Source organism: Neomonachus schauinslandi, chromosome 3, assembly GCF_002201575.2.
Source record: "Neomonachus schauinslandi chromosome 3, ASM220157v2, whole genome shotgun sequence".
In the NCBI taxonomy this organism is placed as follows: Eukaryota; Metazoa; Chordata; class Mammalia; order Carnivora; family Phocidae; genus Neomonachus; species Neomonachus schauinslandi.
The window spans coordinates 184,024,100-184,040,745 of NC_058405.1; the positions used below are offsets into that span (position 1 = coordinate 184,024,100).

At 39.5% G+C, this 16,646-nt stretch overlaps 1 protein-coding gene across 1 annotated transcript in view; it reads left to right on the top strand.

The window, feature by feature from the left end:
- The window catches only part of LOC110591562 (nuclear body protein SP140-like), a 62,132-nt gene that overhangs the window by 31,396 nt on the left and 14,090 nt on the right, over nt 1-16,646 (top strand). Inside the window, exons 13-17 of the mRNA XM_044913444.1 lie at nt 1,836-1,922; nt 2,142-2,258; nt 3,106-3,159; nt 13,624-13,689; nt 15,151-15,231. Of these exons, the coding sequence (XP_044769379.1) occupies nt 1,836-1,922; nt 2,142-2,258; nt 3,106-3,159; nt 13,624-13,689; nt 15,151-15,231 (405 nt within the window). The remainder of the gene's footprint in view (nt 1-1,835; nt 1,923-2,141; nt 2,259-3,105; nt 3,160-13,623; nt 13,690-15,150; nt 15,232-16,646) is intronic.

Sequence of the window (16,646 nt, forward strand, 5' to 3'; positions counted from 1 at the left end):
GGAGGGAGAAGCAGACTCACCGCTGAGCAGGGAGCATGACGTGGGGCTTGATCCCAGGACCCAGAGATCATGATCTGAACCAAAGGCAGATTCTTAACCGACTTAGCCACCCAGGGGCCCCTTAATCTGGTAGTTTCATTTACAGAATAAGTCCTTCCTATTAAGTTTATAGGGACTTTTTAAAAGAAAAGAAACTGTTAGATGATGGTCTGAAAGTAGCAGTTACTGGTTGGGACATGGGAACTTTTGGTCATCTTTCTCTCTCTTGCAGAAATACTATCAAAAGCACTGTTTACTTTTGACATGTCCAGAGTTCCCCTTTGAAACCCAAAGTTACCTTTGATGAAATTTTGCCATTTATTAAAATAAGTGCAAGAATGATTCTGAGAGTACAAAGAGGAAGTGGAGTTCTGTCAGTGGGAGATTGTAGCTTTGGCCAAGACACAACCATGACAAATAACAATGAGGCCACCACATGCAGTCCTTAGTGTGAATGGTGTCCTGCAAGTGAATGGAGTAATGGGTTCATCCACCGAGCAGAGACTGCAATGGGAACATATGATTGATTACATGATAGTAGTTGACCTCAGGTTATATGCTAAACAAAATGATTTTGTTTCACAAATTGACAAGAGGTTTTGGTGAGGGATTCAAGACCAAGGGTGACCAAATATCTTTGCACAAGTTAGCTACTATTTAATGGACCCACATCCATTAATTAGTTTTAGATAGGGGACTTATCAGGGTTATGCCTCCATTTAACCATTTAACCCTCCAGGGTTATTTGCTTTGGATCACTTTCTTCTAACATTCAAGAAGCACAAGAAATCAGGAGCAATCAAACACATAAGACAAAACTTTTGAAAAATAAACAAAAGTACGAGTAAATGAAAGAGTAGAAGAATAAAAAATATTACAGAATATTTGTTAAATGCTGCACCTCCAAACCAAAATGTCTAACTACTTTGTGTCTAATTGCATATACATCTTTAAGTAATAAGATTAATTCAGAAATAAGAACTCAGTGAAACAAGTCAGAGTTCAAGTCGTTGTTGAGATGGATTGATCAGGAAGACAATCTGAGTTGGGCAACAGAGGCAGTGGATTTATACCTATTGGCCCAAGGATCCCACAAGACATTGCTAAACAAGAGTCTTCAAGATGGGTTGGTGGGAAATCCATTTTTGGAGGGATAGACCATCATGCCATCTCTGAAGCTAAAGGAAGGATTTATTGCATGCTAAGCAAGGTGCATGGTGGAAGGAGGTATGGTATTTACAGGACATAGTTCTTTTAAAAAGGAAATTGCTTTTAGGTAGAGTTTTAGGAAGCTTGTAGTTCAGGAACTGCAGACTTTCAGACCTGGGGACTGTTTATAACTAGGTTATCATTTAGTATAGACATAGGCTTTCTGGAGTGTGGCTGATTGGCTGATTTTCAGAAGTGTAAGGCTGTCACTGATTGGCTGGCTTTAAATGTGGTTAGTGATGTAAGTAGTGATGGGGCAATTGGGATGAGTTTAAAAACCGTTCTGGTAATTACTTTTTACAATTTTCAAAGAACGGTTGGTTTTTCCTGGAAGGGTAAGATCTTTTTACTTTATTCTTAGGGCTACAGGTAGAAAAGTAGGAGTAAAGAAAGCAGAATGAGGTACAAAAGATGGGGAAAGCATGGCTTTGGCAGCTCTAGGTTGTGATTATTAGAGCAGGTGTAGTCTTCTCCCAGAAGGCAGTTCATTTTAGCTCAGAATATCAGGGTGCAGCATAAGAGCACCAGAAATTCTTCCCTCATCACTCTCAGGATCCATGGACTGTAATTTTCTTGCTTCTCTTTAGTATCTGGCGAACTAGAAACTCTCCAAATGAATGGAGAGGAAGAATCAGAAGAGCTTATTTCCAGCCTACCAACCTATGATGGACAAGGTAATTATGACTTAAAAGAATAATAAAAAACAGAAACAGAGGCTGATAAAGAGAAACCGACAAGGGAGGAAAAAGGGAGACTTAAAGGAAAGGCCAGAGATGGGGAGGGTCAATGGAAGATTTCAGAGGAAGAAGCAGAGAAGGGGAGATCAAGAAGGGTACAGAAAGGGGGATCCCTGGGGTAAACGAAAGTCTTCATACATCACAATTTTGGCCCAGGCGCTGAGCTACCAGCATATGGAAATAAGAAGTGTTCCTGTGTTATGTGCTCCTCAAAAGATGTGCCAGAAGGTCCAGAAGCAAGTACTGCAAGTAGCCAAGCACGTGACACGATGGGTAAGGCTACTGGAGGGTCGAGGGATGGGGGTGACTCTAGCGGCAGGGTGGTGGCAGGTGATCTGGTCCATCCCAGTATCCTGTTCCCTGCTTTGCTTGACCTGACCCTTTTGGGAATAGTAGAGAGGCAAGAGATCATTATAAAGTTGCGTTTAACAGGATGGGCCCTGCTGATTATACCTGAGTGATGTAGTAGAAATACGCTCTTAAAGATGGCAGTATCTTGTTTACTACATTAGTCTACTAATAAAGATAGCAGTATCATGTTTACTACATTAGTCTACTAATAATAAAGTCTTGTATTTATACAGTGATTTCCATCCCTGTCACACCCAATCTTCTGTGGAGCCTGAGAAAGCCAAGCATACTTCTGCTAGTAGATAACAGTGTCATTTTGTCACAACCTTAGAAAAATCTCAAAAGACAACTAGTGATGCCACTTACTTGTCAGGAGGAAAGACTATTCTTAACCTAGCACATATTTTTGATGGATGCCCTCTAGCGTGTTGCTGGTTTATCTAATGATTTCCTGTAAATGTTTGCCTGTAAGATTTTATTTAATCCTCACAAAAAATCTTAAGACCTAGACAAATATCCCTGAGTAAACTGAAGTACACAGGTATTTCAGTGTTTTTCCAAGTACTGTTGAGAAACAAAGGAAGACCCAGAGCCCATCCTGGACTCCTACTTCTCAATTCAGTAGGTTTTTAGTCCCTTTAGAAAGAAGAGAGAAATGATAACCCAAACAGCTTTACAAATTCAAGTCTTCTGCAGTATGAATAATCCTAAAATTTGTAACTTTTATTTATTAATTTCTGTTTCCTCACCCTCACCTGTTATTCTCCAGATACTGTGGATCTTGGAAACAACTCTTCTTCAGGAAAACTCAAGAGGAAGAGAAGTAAGAGTGCCTAAGATTTTGCTTGCTTTCGATGTTAAAAATGAGGTTTTCAATGCTAGAGTTGCATTATTACTATTTACAATAGTAAGTGATAATAATATGATGTCTGCCCAAAGATGTCCATATCTTAATCTCTGGAATTTGTATTATCTATTATCTTACATAGCAAAAGAGATTTTACAGATGTAATTAAGGTAGGGACCTTGGAAGAGGATATTATTCTGGATTATCTGGGTACACTCAATATAATGGAATAGCTGTTCTTGTCTGTGGAGAGAGGGGGATGGCCATGGACGATAGTCACAGAGAGATACCATATTGCTGACTGGAGGAGGAGGAAGATGGAGGAAAGGAACCAGGAATATGGATGACCTCTGGAAACTGGGAAAGTCAAGGAAATGTATTCTACTGTAAAGCCTCCAAGAAGGAATGAAGGCCTACTGACCCTTGTCAGACTTCTAATCAACGTAACTGTGAGATAATAAATTTATGTTGTTTTAAGCCACTAAATTTGTAGTCATTTGTTATGGCAGCAATAGAAGAGTAATCCAGACTTTGGTTATTGGAGGTGTTGTGCCGCTGTAACGCATTCCTAAAAATGTGGAAATGGCTTTGGAATTGGACAGTGGGCAGAGGGTAGTATTTTAAGTGGAATGATAGAAAATGTCTAGATTGCCTTGAGCAGTTTGTTAGAAATATGGGGCTGAAGACTCTGCTAGAGAAAGCTTGGACGTGCAGAACATGGTAGAGAAAGCCTATTTTGTCTTAGAGGACATGCAAATCATCATGAAGACTTGGTAGAAATATGGAAGTTCAAGGTGTCACTGGTGAAGGCTCTGAAGGAAACAAGGAACGTGTTTTTGGAAACTAGAGAAAAGGAGATCCTTAGCATATAGTGTCAGAAAGCTTAGCAAAATTCTGTCCTGCTGATAATGTGGAAGGCCGAACTTTCTGGATAAATAGCTAAGGAGGTTTCTAAGCAAAGTGATAAAGGTGCAACTGGTTTCATTTTGCTGCTCATAGTAAAATGTAAGGGGAAAGAGGTAAATTGAAGGAAGAACTGCTTAGCAAAAGGAATCTGGACTTGATGATTTGAAAAATTCTCAGCCTTTCCAAGCTGCAAAAGGTGCTAAAATTTGGAGCTTCACTGTTGGGAAAAGTGTGGTCTATAGTGATAACCAAGAGTATGGCCCTCCAACTTTCTGCTAATGCGCCAGAAGTAGTGAACGGTCAGAGTATTCAGTCACAAGGAAAAGGTTCTTTGAAGGGATTAAGTATGTGAAGGGATTAAGTAAGATCCCCTCGGCCATGTCAGCAAAAGTAAAAAATAGATACATGATTGTATAGGAAAGATCTGTGGAAGAGTCTGTCTAATGGAGGAGATCCCCATGACATACACGAGAGTGCTATGATCCCTAAGGATCTTCTATCAACAGAAACAGGGACGTCCATGTCCTGATTTCTGGAACCTGGAACCCATTACTTCACATGGCAAGAGACTTTGAGGGTGTGATTAAGCTAAGAATCTTGAGATGGAGAGATTGTCCTGGATAATGTGGGTGGCCCCAATTAAGTCACATGGGTCCTTAAAATCAGAAACCCTTTCCTGCTGTGGAGAAAGGGATATGTGATGATGGGATAATGATCAGAGCAATGCAGTGTAGCTGGTTTGAAGATGAAGGCAGGGGGCAGTGAGCCAAGAATTGTGGGCAGCATTCAGAAGTTGGAGAAAGTAAAGAAATGGATTATCCCCTATAGCCTCCAGTAAGGAACAAAGCCCTGTAGACACCTTGATTTTAGCCCTATGAGACTTGTCTCAGATTTCTGACCTTCAGAACTATAAGATAATAAATTTGCTTTGTTTTAAGCCACAAAGTTTATGGCAATTTATTACACCAGCAATAGAGAACTAACACTTTTCATAAGACCAAAAAAATTAAAAAAGGAATATTTCACCTTTATATGGTTAGATTATATCTTTTAAAATAGTAATTGACATATTTTTCAAAATGCTCCCATCTTTATTTTGTTTATTTATTTTTACATATATGATCTTTGTCGGGACGCCTGGGTGGTGCAATCGGTTGAGCATTGGACTCTTGGTTTTGGCTGGGGTAGTAATCTTGGGGTTGTGGGATCAAGCTCTAGGTCGGGCTCCACGCTTAGCTCAGGGTCTGCTTGGGTTTCTCTCTCCCTCTCCCTCTGCCCCTCCCCTAACGTGCATGTGCAAGTGTGTTCGTACTCTCTTTCTCAAATAATAAATTAATCTTTAAATATTAAAAAAATATGTGATCGGGGTGCCTGGGTGGCTCAGATGGTTAAGCATCTGCCTTCGGCTCAGGTCATGATCTCAGGGTCCTGGGATCGAGCCCTGCATTGGACGCCCTGCACGGCAGGGCGCCTGCTTCTCCCTCTCCCTCTGCTCCCTGCTTGTGCTCTCTCGCTCTCTCTGTCAAATAAATAAATAAAATCTTTAAAATATATATATATATATGATCTTTGTAAACTTTAATGTATATCTTTACAGATTTTTTCTATGCATGTATTTTTTATTTTTTTATTATTATGTTATGTTAATCACCATACATTACATCATTATGCATATATTAACACATTTAGAATTTTATCATAAATCTAAATAAATCTATTCATACTGTCAGATTTTCTTTAAGTCAGTATTTCATACACAAGACACTACAAACATTTAACATTTTACCTGTAAAAATTTTTATTTCATTCCTGTTTTAATTGGCATTGCTTTCATTTTTGTTGTGGTTGAGCATTTTTCAGTTATTATTGGTCATTTTTTTTTCTCCTAAAAATGCCTGGTACATGTGCCTTGCTAGTGATACAATCCTGCTGGCCTTTTCTTTTTTTTTTTTTTTAACCATGCTGAACAAGCATAGGACTATATATATATATTACATTTTGTCGATCTATGTTATTATTTAGTTTTGTTTGATGCTATTCTTTTTGGTTTGTATTATCTTTTGTTCTAAGGCAGTTGGAAAATTTTATGTAGTAAACCCTGTCAGGCTTTTTCTTTATGTTTTCTAGGTTATACTTAAAACTTACAAAGATATTTCCCACCTCAAAATTTTAAAAATATTTATATCTGCTTCCAGAATACCTGAAGTACTTAATGCTTTTTAATGTTTAAATCTATAATAATTCACCTTTTTGTGTTTGATGTGAGACAATAATTTCAAGAAATAACCCCAGTGCTTTTTTCTTCATGACTTAAAATGCCCTTTTTATGTGCCTTTCCTTGTATTTGTGGATCTGTGGGTGCACTCTACTCTGAAACATTCATCTGTTTATTTCTAATGCATAGCAGATTGGTTTAATTACAAAGCTCTCAAGTATATTTTCCTATTCCTACTCATTATATTTTCTTTTGCAAGGAAAAAGTAAAAAGTGCAGGGAGGAGCATCAGAAAAGAGATGTCAGAAGTTCAGTAATCCTGGCTTGCTCAGTGTGGATGAGTCTTAAGATCAGTCAAGATTTCCCCCCAATCCCTCCCCAGTTCTGTTGGGACCCTGATTGAAAATACATTGAACTTGCAGATTAATTTGAGTAGAATCGAAGGAGAATGAATCACACATTTATTCAGCTCATGTTCTATGTTCTTCAAAGTTTTAGTTTTCTTTCTGTAGATCTTGCACAGTTTTACTTTTCTTATCAGCTTTATTGAGATATAATTTCATACAATAGCAGTCATCACTGTTAAGGGATGGTTAGATAAGTTTTAACAAATGTGTTCTGTCATGTAATGCCACCACGATCATCACATGTAACATTTCCATCATCCAGTGGACCTGTGTCCCTTTTCCCACCCTCTGGCTCTTGACAACAGCTGATCTGTTTTTATCACTATAGTTTTATCTTTTCTGGAATTTCATATAAATGAATTCATACAGTATACAGACAGTATACAGTTTTTCAATATGTGGCTCTTCCATTTAGCATGAAGCTTTTGAGACACATCCATGCTGGTATGTGTATCATTAGTTACTCCATCTTTACCTCTGAGAAGTATTTCATTATATGAATACTCCACAGATCTACTCGCCTGTTGATAGATGTTGAGTTGTTTCCAGTTTTTGGCTACTGCAAATAAAGCTTCTAGGAACATGTGCATACAAATCTTTAGGTGGACATATGATTTAATTTTTCTTAGGTAAATACATAGGAGTGATACTACTGGGTCATATGAACATAAGTACATGTTCAACATTTTAAGGATCTGCTAAAGTATTTTTTATGTTGTTGTACCTTTTTATATTCCCATGAGCAATGTATGAAAGTTCCCATTACTCCATATATTTACCAACACTTGGTATTGCTAATCTTAATTTTAGCTATCCTCATAGGTGTATAATGGTAATTCATAGTTTTAATTTGCATTTTCTTAATGAGTAATGGTGCTGAACATCTTTTTATGTATTTGGTTGCCACACATAGATCTCATTTAGTGAAGTGTCTATTCAAATCTTTTACCGATATTTATCTGGGTTGTTTATTTCCTAGTTGTAAAGTTATTAATATATTCTGGATACAAGTCCTTTGTTTGTTATATACCATACAATCTGTAGCTTCTCTGTTCATTTTCTTAGCAGCATCAAAGAGCAAAATTTATTTTGAAGTCTAACAGTATTTTTTATAATCTGTGACTTTTTAGTTCTCTTTAAGAAATCTTTGCTCAAGATACCATATTTTCTTCAAGAACTTTGATGGTTTTTAGCTCTTACATTTAGATCTGTGATCCAGTTTGAGTTAATTTTTGCATATGGTATGAGGTAAGGATTCTTTCTTTCTTTCTTTCTTTCTTTCTTTCTTCCTTTCTCTCTTTTTCTTTCTTTCTTCCTTCCTTTCTTTCTTTCTTTTTTTCTTTCTTTCTTTCTTTCTTTTTTTTTGGCATTCAGATATCCAGTGGTTCCAGACCATTTTTGCATTGAATTAATGAGTTAATTACCTTGACATCCTTGTTTTAAGTCAGTTGCCCATACGTGTTTAGGTGTATTTTTGGACTTTCTTTTCTACTTAACTGTATGTCTTATCTTTATGCCAATACTATACCATCTCAATTACAATAGCTTTATAATAAGTGCTGAAATCTGGTAGTTTAAGACCTCTCATTTTGTTTTTCTTTTTCAAATTTGTTTGGACTACTTTAAGCCCTTCACTTTGGAGCTTCTTCTGTCTTTCAATTCAGTCACTGTCAAGATCATGTCATTGTCCGGGGGTACCTGCGTGGCTCAGTCAGTTAAGCGTCTGCCTGCGGCTCAGGTCATGATCTCAGAGTACTGGGATCGAACACTAACCCCATATCGGGCTCCCTGCTTAGTGGGGAGTCTGCTTGTCCCTCTCCCTCTGCCCCTCCCCCAACTCTCCCTCTCTCTCTCTCTCTCAAATAAATAAATAAATAAATAAATCTTTAAAAATAAAAAAAGGATCATGCCATTGTCCAAAGTGCTTCCTGAGCTCCAGCTGTGTGTCAATGTGTTAGGCCAACAGAGGGGAAAAGGGTGAAGAGCAAAAAACACCTTCCTCCAGAGGTCTCTTCTGTGAGAAGCTTTCCTAGAGTTCCCCTCCTCCCACAACAATATCCTGCTCTTACCTTCCTGATCAGATCTTAAGCTGGTAGCCATGAGAGCTTGAAAGGGAGGTTAGGAACTAGGGTGTTTTATACAGACGCATTGACGTCTTCAGTAGCGCAGGTATTCTATTAGTTAAATAGGAATGGAAGATGCATATCTGGAACACAGTCTGAACAACTGACCTCATCAGTTCTTTAAAATTTGGTGGAAGTTCCTTTGCACACTAATGTATGGTCAATATTTGTAAATGTTCTATGCCACTTTAAAATAGTGTACGTTGGGCTCTAGCTTCTCCCCATACACATCTTTATCAAGCACAACTTTGTCATCTAAATCTTCTAAATTAAACTCTTCTGGGTTTGCACAGAGATGTGTTCAATTCTCCCACGTGATTGTGTATTTGCCAGTTTTTCCTTATTCTGTGTTTTACTTTAAATACCTTTGGTGTTTTAGCCTTGAGGTTCCCCTTTTTTTTTTTTTTTTTTTAATTTTTTTATTATGGTCAGTTAGCCTTCTTAACCATGCCACTAGCATTAGCCTTCTTGGCTTCCTGTTTCTTCTCCTTTGTTTCCAGCATCTCCACTTTATCACCTGCCATCTTGCAAGATGGGAAAGAGCTCTTTTTTTGGTTCAGCTGATTTAATTCTTTTTTTTTTTTAGATTTTATTTATTTATTTGAGAGAGAGAGTGAGAGAGAGCATGAGAGGGGAGAGGGTCAGAGGGAGAAGCAACTCGTCGCCAAGCAGGGAGCCCGATGCGGGACTCGATCCCAGGACTCCAGGACCACGACCTGAGCCGAAGGTCGTCGCCCAACCAACTGAGCCACCCAGGCAACCCAGCCAATTTAATCCTTTTGGTTCTTTTAGTGAGTGGTCTCTAAGTGGCAGACTCTCCAAGTGTTATATTTGCAAATTTGCCTTGATAGAATTTTTTTGCAAGATTAGAAATTCTAAGTTGCCATTTACTCCTCCTCAGTACAGTAATGTGATTACAGTACTGTCTTCTCAAATTATTGTGTGGTGGATGAAAATTCTTCTTTTATTGTGTCATTTCTTGGTAAATAATCTTTCTTTTCTTTCCAAAGCTCTTTTTGCCATGATTGAATCGTGGAAAGTTTAGGTACAGAAAACTTGGGAGAATTTTTTTTTTTAAAGATTTTATTTATTTATTTGAGAGAGAGAATGAGATAGAGAGAGCATGAGAGGGGGGAGGGTCAGAGGGAGAAGCAGACTCCCCGCCGAGCAGGGAGCCCGATGCGGGACTCGATCTCGGGACTCCAGGATCATGTCCTGAGCCGAAGGCCGTCGCTTAACCAACTGAGCCACCCAGGCACCCAAACTTGGGAGAATTTTATGTAAACACCAAGATACTTTCATGCAGATTCATAATTAACATTATACCATTCTTACTTTATCGTGTTTCCAACCATATATCCATTTGTCTGTTCATCCACTTCACTAACCCATCTTCAAGTATGAAATATCTCAAAGTTGCAGACATCAGTACACTTCCCCCCAGATACTTCAACCTGCATATCATTAACTAGAATTCATTATTTGTTTTCAGTTCTTTTCTTTTTCTCTTGAGATAACCTTTATAATAAAATGCACAAATACTAAGTGTATCATCTGATGACTTCTGATAAATGCATTCCCCTGTATAATCCAAATCCTTATCAAGATACAGAACATGACCATCCCCCTGCAAAGAACCTTTATGCCCTTTGGTATATCCTTACCTGTCACTCATAAGACAGAACCACTTCTCTGTGTTTTCTTGGCAAGTTAGTTTGGCTTGTTTTAAAAATTTAAATAAGTGAGGTTTTTGAGCATGTTCTCATTTGGTGTAAGGTTTCTTGAACTCAGCATAATATTTTTCAGATTTATTCACATTATTGAATATACCAGCATTTTGTTTGTTTTCAATTGCAAAGTATCACACATTATATGAATATACCAAATTTTGCATATATATTCCCCTATTGGCACACACTGCAAGTGTTTCCTGTTCTTTGCTAATATGAAAAAGCTGCAGGGAACATTCTTGTAGAAGTCTTTCTGTGGCCTCATGCCTTCAGATCCCTTGTATAAATACCTAGGAATGAAATGTCTGGGATATGGGATAGGTGCATTAGTTCTTTTCCCCAAAAATCCTTGTTGGGGGTGAGGTGCCACACACAGGCTGTGCTCAAGCTGAGGAGTACCACACTTCAGAAACCTCGATCTTAGAAGGTTGCTGCTGGCAAACCTGCTCAAACCTTACCCCTGAGGGAGACGTTATCTTATTAGCTGGAACTTAAGCAAATCTCCTCTGGGGAGAGGAGGGAGATGTTTTCTATTTTATATAGGTCAGTAAACAAATCGCTCTCTGACCTAGAGGGTTACATTATCTCTGGCTTCCAAGGGTGCTTGTTATTCAAACAACCTTGCAAAGATAATTTGAGGCATGTGGAAATGCCAAGGAAAATTGCCTCCCAACAAATTCACCTCACGCAGCAGATTCTGGCAAATTTGTCCATGAAGACACCACTCCATCATCCATTTTGATTAATTTGACCAGTGTGGACTAGGACCAAATCCATTCAATTTGTTACATGCAGTATTTAAAACATTTCATAAAACATAAATGATTTAGGTCTCTAATGACCACCCTAAGCTATAATTTACCATGTTTGCATAAGGAGGCAAGTGAATGCCTGGCTTTTACACAAGAAGTGCAATTCCAAGGGCACACATGGTGGCCCTGAAAGGGGAGCATTTACAATTGCTGAGGTCCCCTAATGGAACATACATCAAGCAGGGGAAGATGGATGGTGCCTCCAGCGTGGGCCCCTTAGAGCTCCCAGTTTCATTCATTGCACCTAGTCCTTGATTTGGGGGGGCACTTCCTGAGGAGAGTCCATCCCAATCTGCCCTCTTTGTCCATGACACCGACCAAGTGGCATTTGCCTCCCCTGCCCACCCCCCCGACCAGGGATTGAGAGTCGGGATAGGGATGATGTCTAGAGGAATCCTGCATGGGATGTGCAGACACTGGGGCCTATCCTGTTTTTTCATGTCTGATGCAGAATGGTAGACTCACCATGTCTGTGGTAAGAGATATGTACCCGGGTGGTTTCTCTCTGGAGGTAGGATTCAGGGCAGTTCTGCAAGGCAGATATTATTAATGCTTTCCCTTCACCGTACCAACAAGGCTTTATGGGTTCCCTCCTCAGATGTCTGGATTTTTGCTCTTCCTTTACTGGCGCAAAATCTGTGTGTACTGTTTCAGTGGCTGTAACTTCATCTCCTTTCCAAATGATCTCCTATTCCCACTCAGACATTTTATCCAGAGGGTCAGATAAAAGTGGGGCAAAGGCATTTTCATAAAATGTAATCAGATCAGAAATAAATCTGAATCCCCTAGGCTCTCTGAAGGCTCTGCCTTCCAGACTGGTAGGGGAAGCAATGAGGCATCATCTCCAAGAGCAGCAGAACAGAGTCCTGAATTTCCAGAACTTGTCTGTCTAACACAATTAATCCCCCACCACTTTTATCCTGATCATGATGCAAGAAGGAGCTGATCCCTTTCTGAGGACAGCTGCCTTCAGTGACGAAGGAGCCTTCCCGAGTTGGGTGGACAGGAGGAGATGAGGGACATAGAGTCAGACAATCAGTGCATTGGACGTAGTTTTTTTGATAAAGGGCACGCCATTGTCAGACTATTAGTGGTTCAGTCATGCTCCTGACACATATGAGTTTCTAGGGCCACAGTGGTGTGGCCAGAGTCAGCTGGTCTGTTAGCTGAAGTGTGGATGGTGTTGAGGCACCACCCATAGCCCCCAGAGGGGCTCAAGGCCTGATCAGTATCCTGGGAGCAGTCAGGGACAAAGTCCCCTGTGATGTGGCTCTCCCCATGAGAGACAAACAGGTCTGTTTCTGGGAGGAGTCACGAGCCGGGCACATAGCCATAGCCCCTACATAGGGCTGGGAAGGGTCATGGAAAGCCGAGGTGTCAATGGGGCAAAATCCCAGAATTCTTGAACATAACCATTTTAGTCTGATGAGCAAGGCTTTTTATTTGTAGGCCCCTCCTGCCTTGTAAGTTCTGGAGTCTGAGTTGACCCACCTCCGAAGGGGATGGGAATCTCAAGTGGGAGTCATAAGGCCTCCCTCCATGGTTTGGGTGTTCACTCTTGGCAGTAAAAATCTAGTAGCTGGCTATTTTTATTTCACAACAGTGACAAGATAAGATCTCTATTTACCCAGTGCCTGTGGTCTTCTCACATTCCTATGTGTTCAAATCATGCACAACATATAACCTGCTGTGGTTTCAGTTAGGGTGGGGGGACAGTCCTGGACAGTCCAGGAACCCTGGGCACTAGATGGCACAGAAGTGGGAGGATTTGTGTCACAACTACAAGTACAGAGATTGTTTTAAGTCTGCTCATCAAAGCTGAGAGCGCCTCCTGACGTCCAGCATGGCATATTATCCATGATGCTATCCCGCAATGAGGAGTGTGCCTCCTCATGGCACATTTGAACGTCCTGGAAGACACTTGAAGAGGAAACATGTTGACATATGCCCCCAACAATGGTCATTCAGGTTAAGACACCAAAATAAAACTCCTGTTCATTTTCCAATTTTAGTGGTTTTTTGGTTTTTGGTTTTTTTATTTTCAAAGCAAAGTCGTCTCCTGTAGTCTCCCAAGTCCGTGTGGAGTAAAGCATAACTCTGCAATCAGCCACACACTGTGTGCAGTGGTATTTAAGAATTTTGTCCTGTTCTTGTGGCCTGAAAAAGTATTTGAAATCACTCATATATACGGCTTTGAGAATTATGTTTATAGCTCTGAATGATTAAGTTTATTCTCTTTTGTTTGAAGGAAAAAAGAAAGGCCATGCCTGGACAAGAATTAAAAGGAGATATCAGGGAAACACACAACAAAAAGGTAAGTACTTGAGTGTAAGGACCTGCTTACTGTCCCCCTGAAGCCCTGAGGGCTCCTGAGGGACCTGACCCCTTCCTAGCGGCTGCGCCACGAGGGCGTAAACTAAGACGCTGTAACAAAGAGGCCTGAAAACACAGTGGCTTGCGCAAAATGGCTTAGTTCTCAACACAGAATCACCCAGAGCTAAATGATCCGGGAAGACACTGCCATCCTCGATATATGGCTTTCTGCTGGGTCAAGAAATTTGTATTAATTTGGTAAGATGTTCCAGAGAAAGCCAAATGCAAAAAGCAGCCTGTATGTGTAGGTGGGTGTGTACATGTACACATGGTAAAAAACGAAAAACATATATTTGTACAAATGTATTTTTAGATATTTATAAATTCTTATTTGTATGTATTTATCTATCTATATATAGACACAGATATACATATATGGAAAAATCAATAGGTGTTCATCAATAAAAATACATGCAGTGATTTATATATGGTCATTGGAATATAGGTGATATTTATATTGTTATTTGTGTTTTTTAAGAGTATGTTTGTACATGAAAAATTATATTAAACATGTTCAAATTTTGCAATGAAAAGGTATTGTTTAAATAGTAAAATATACAGAGACAAGGGCCTAGGGGAGTATTTTTGAACAAGTTAATTATGGCTCTCTCTAGAATGGTGATATTTCATATAATTTTTATTTTCTAAATTTCCAGTAATATATATGTATTACTTCTAGTTGGACCTCTGAAATCTTGTTTATTTCAGTAATGGTTTACTTCTTTTTTTTTTTTTAAGTAGCCTCCAGCCCCAGCATGGGCTTGAACTCATGACCCTGAGATTAAGACTTAAGCTGAGATCAAGAGTCGGATGTTTAACGAACTGAGCCACCCAGGCGTTCCTCAGTAGTGGTTTAAAAAACTCCTTCCTTCTAGACAATGAGAGCTAGACCTAATTTTCCATGTGATTGCCAATTTTGAAACAGATCCATATAATAAGATTTTAGAGTCCAATTAAAATTATTAATTTTCACCAATCTATATATCTTATGTTCTTGTGAATTTACATGGCTGCCCTGTTGGTGAATGTGTACAATTTTGTTTGGAGAGAAAAAAAAGTGGTAGCATCCATTTTAAGAATGCTTATTTTCAAAATACCAAATATTTGGATTTAATCATTATATCATTTTCATTTAGGTCTCTGTGTATGTAGATAAACTCTAAACCACTTTGTGCTTTCCAAAGTACAATGAAGTCTTGTACATAATTTAAAATCTTCCCTTCTAAAAGTAGAGCATGCTCTAGACACCTGTTTGAGATCCCTTATCATTAACGTGCTTTCTTGGCTGAGTGAATAGGGAAAGGGGCTTCAGAATTGAATCTGGTGTTCACTCACTTGCTTTTGGTCTCTCATCTGAACTGCTGTTTTGTCCAACTCTGTATCTTCCCCTGCTTATCCCCAGACAGAAGCAATATCGCTGGTCAGTCGGTCTCCAGTGGGAGAAAGGGGAAAATGCGTCTGCAAGAACGTGCCAAGATCAGGGGTAAGATAAAGTTTGTGCCACTTTTACTTGGCCCCGTGGGTCAATACAAATTTTGCTAAGGTTTTGAGGAATATAGATCTTCCTCAGTTTTTTACTAGCCAAAGTTACCAGTCAATTTGAGAACTGTGAAATCTAGAAAGCAAACCCATTTGGAGTCAGGGTTATAAATTGTTTGCATTTATATCATAGTTTTTATCTGCCCAGGACCTAAAATCCTTTTCCTGAGTTTCATCTGCTTTTTTGTGGAAATTTCTTTACCTTGCATCATTGGTTTATTAAAATGGCCAGACTTGGGAAATTACAAGTAGAAAACAAGTTCATTTTTTCACTGCCCTTTCAAATCTACCTTCTGGATGAGTTTTTCCTGTCTTGGGCAAGCCTGATGGTTTTCCTCTTCCCTTGTCACAAGAGTATAAGTCTCTCTCCAGTAGTGAGAGTCCTTTCTGGACTAGTATGAAAACTTCAATATTTTCTCCATTTCAAAGCACCTCCCCTCCTTCAACCTAAGCAAGCCTCTGTCTGGGCCACCCTCAGTGGGGATGTGGCATGGTCAGATTCTTCTCACATTCTCTCTTGGTTCCACCCACACTCAAGAGCTGCCGGTTTGGGCCCCTCCAGGATTTGGGGGGGGCGTGGATGAGAGAGGAGAGATAAGAATATGGAAGTGTGTCCCTTGACAGATGTAGCTCTGAGACAACATTGGGAATGCAGGGTACACAACCGCTAGCTCTTTCCTCCATGAGATTCTTTCATCAACTCCACAGTATGGCCTGGCACCACTGCTTGACTTCTTTGCAGAGAAATGTAGCCCTTCTTCTACTGCGTGGATGTGAGCGAAGAGCTAGAGCTGGCGAAACTTGTTCCACCGATGCTTCGTAGGGTCACACAGGTGGTTTGGCACCGTTGCCTTATGATGTGGATCGCTTGACAGGACATTCCCAGTTTTGCCACTGAAACTCCTGCATCTGGGATACCCCTTAGTCCTGGGTGGCCTGGGACAGTTGGTTACCCTCCTTGGCATTTAGTAAATTGTTCCCAACTATTGAGACTTTTACTAAAATTTTGGGAAAACAGGAAAGAATTTAAAATTCTGTCACACTTACTGTTAGAGATTAATACCAAGCCCGACAGTTTTTTAAAAATAAACTTGAATTATATTCTGACTGCCATGTTAGAGTTCATGGTGGGGGATTCAGTGTTACTAAATGGGTATTACAACCTGGGGACACAAAAATTAGTTAGATCCTGTCTTGCTTAGTCACTCTGTTTTCAAAGTAAAATACAATAGTGCTGTATTATGAATTAGCTGGTTTTAAGCTCCAGGTCTCCTTATACCAAAAATGCCACAGGCTAGAATGGACTTCAATGTATTTCCTTTTTCTCCCTAAAAGTATTAGGCCTAACAGGTTTGACAT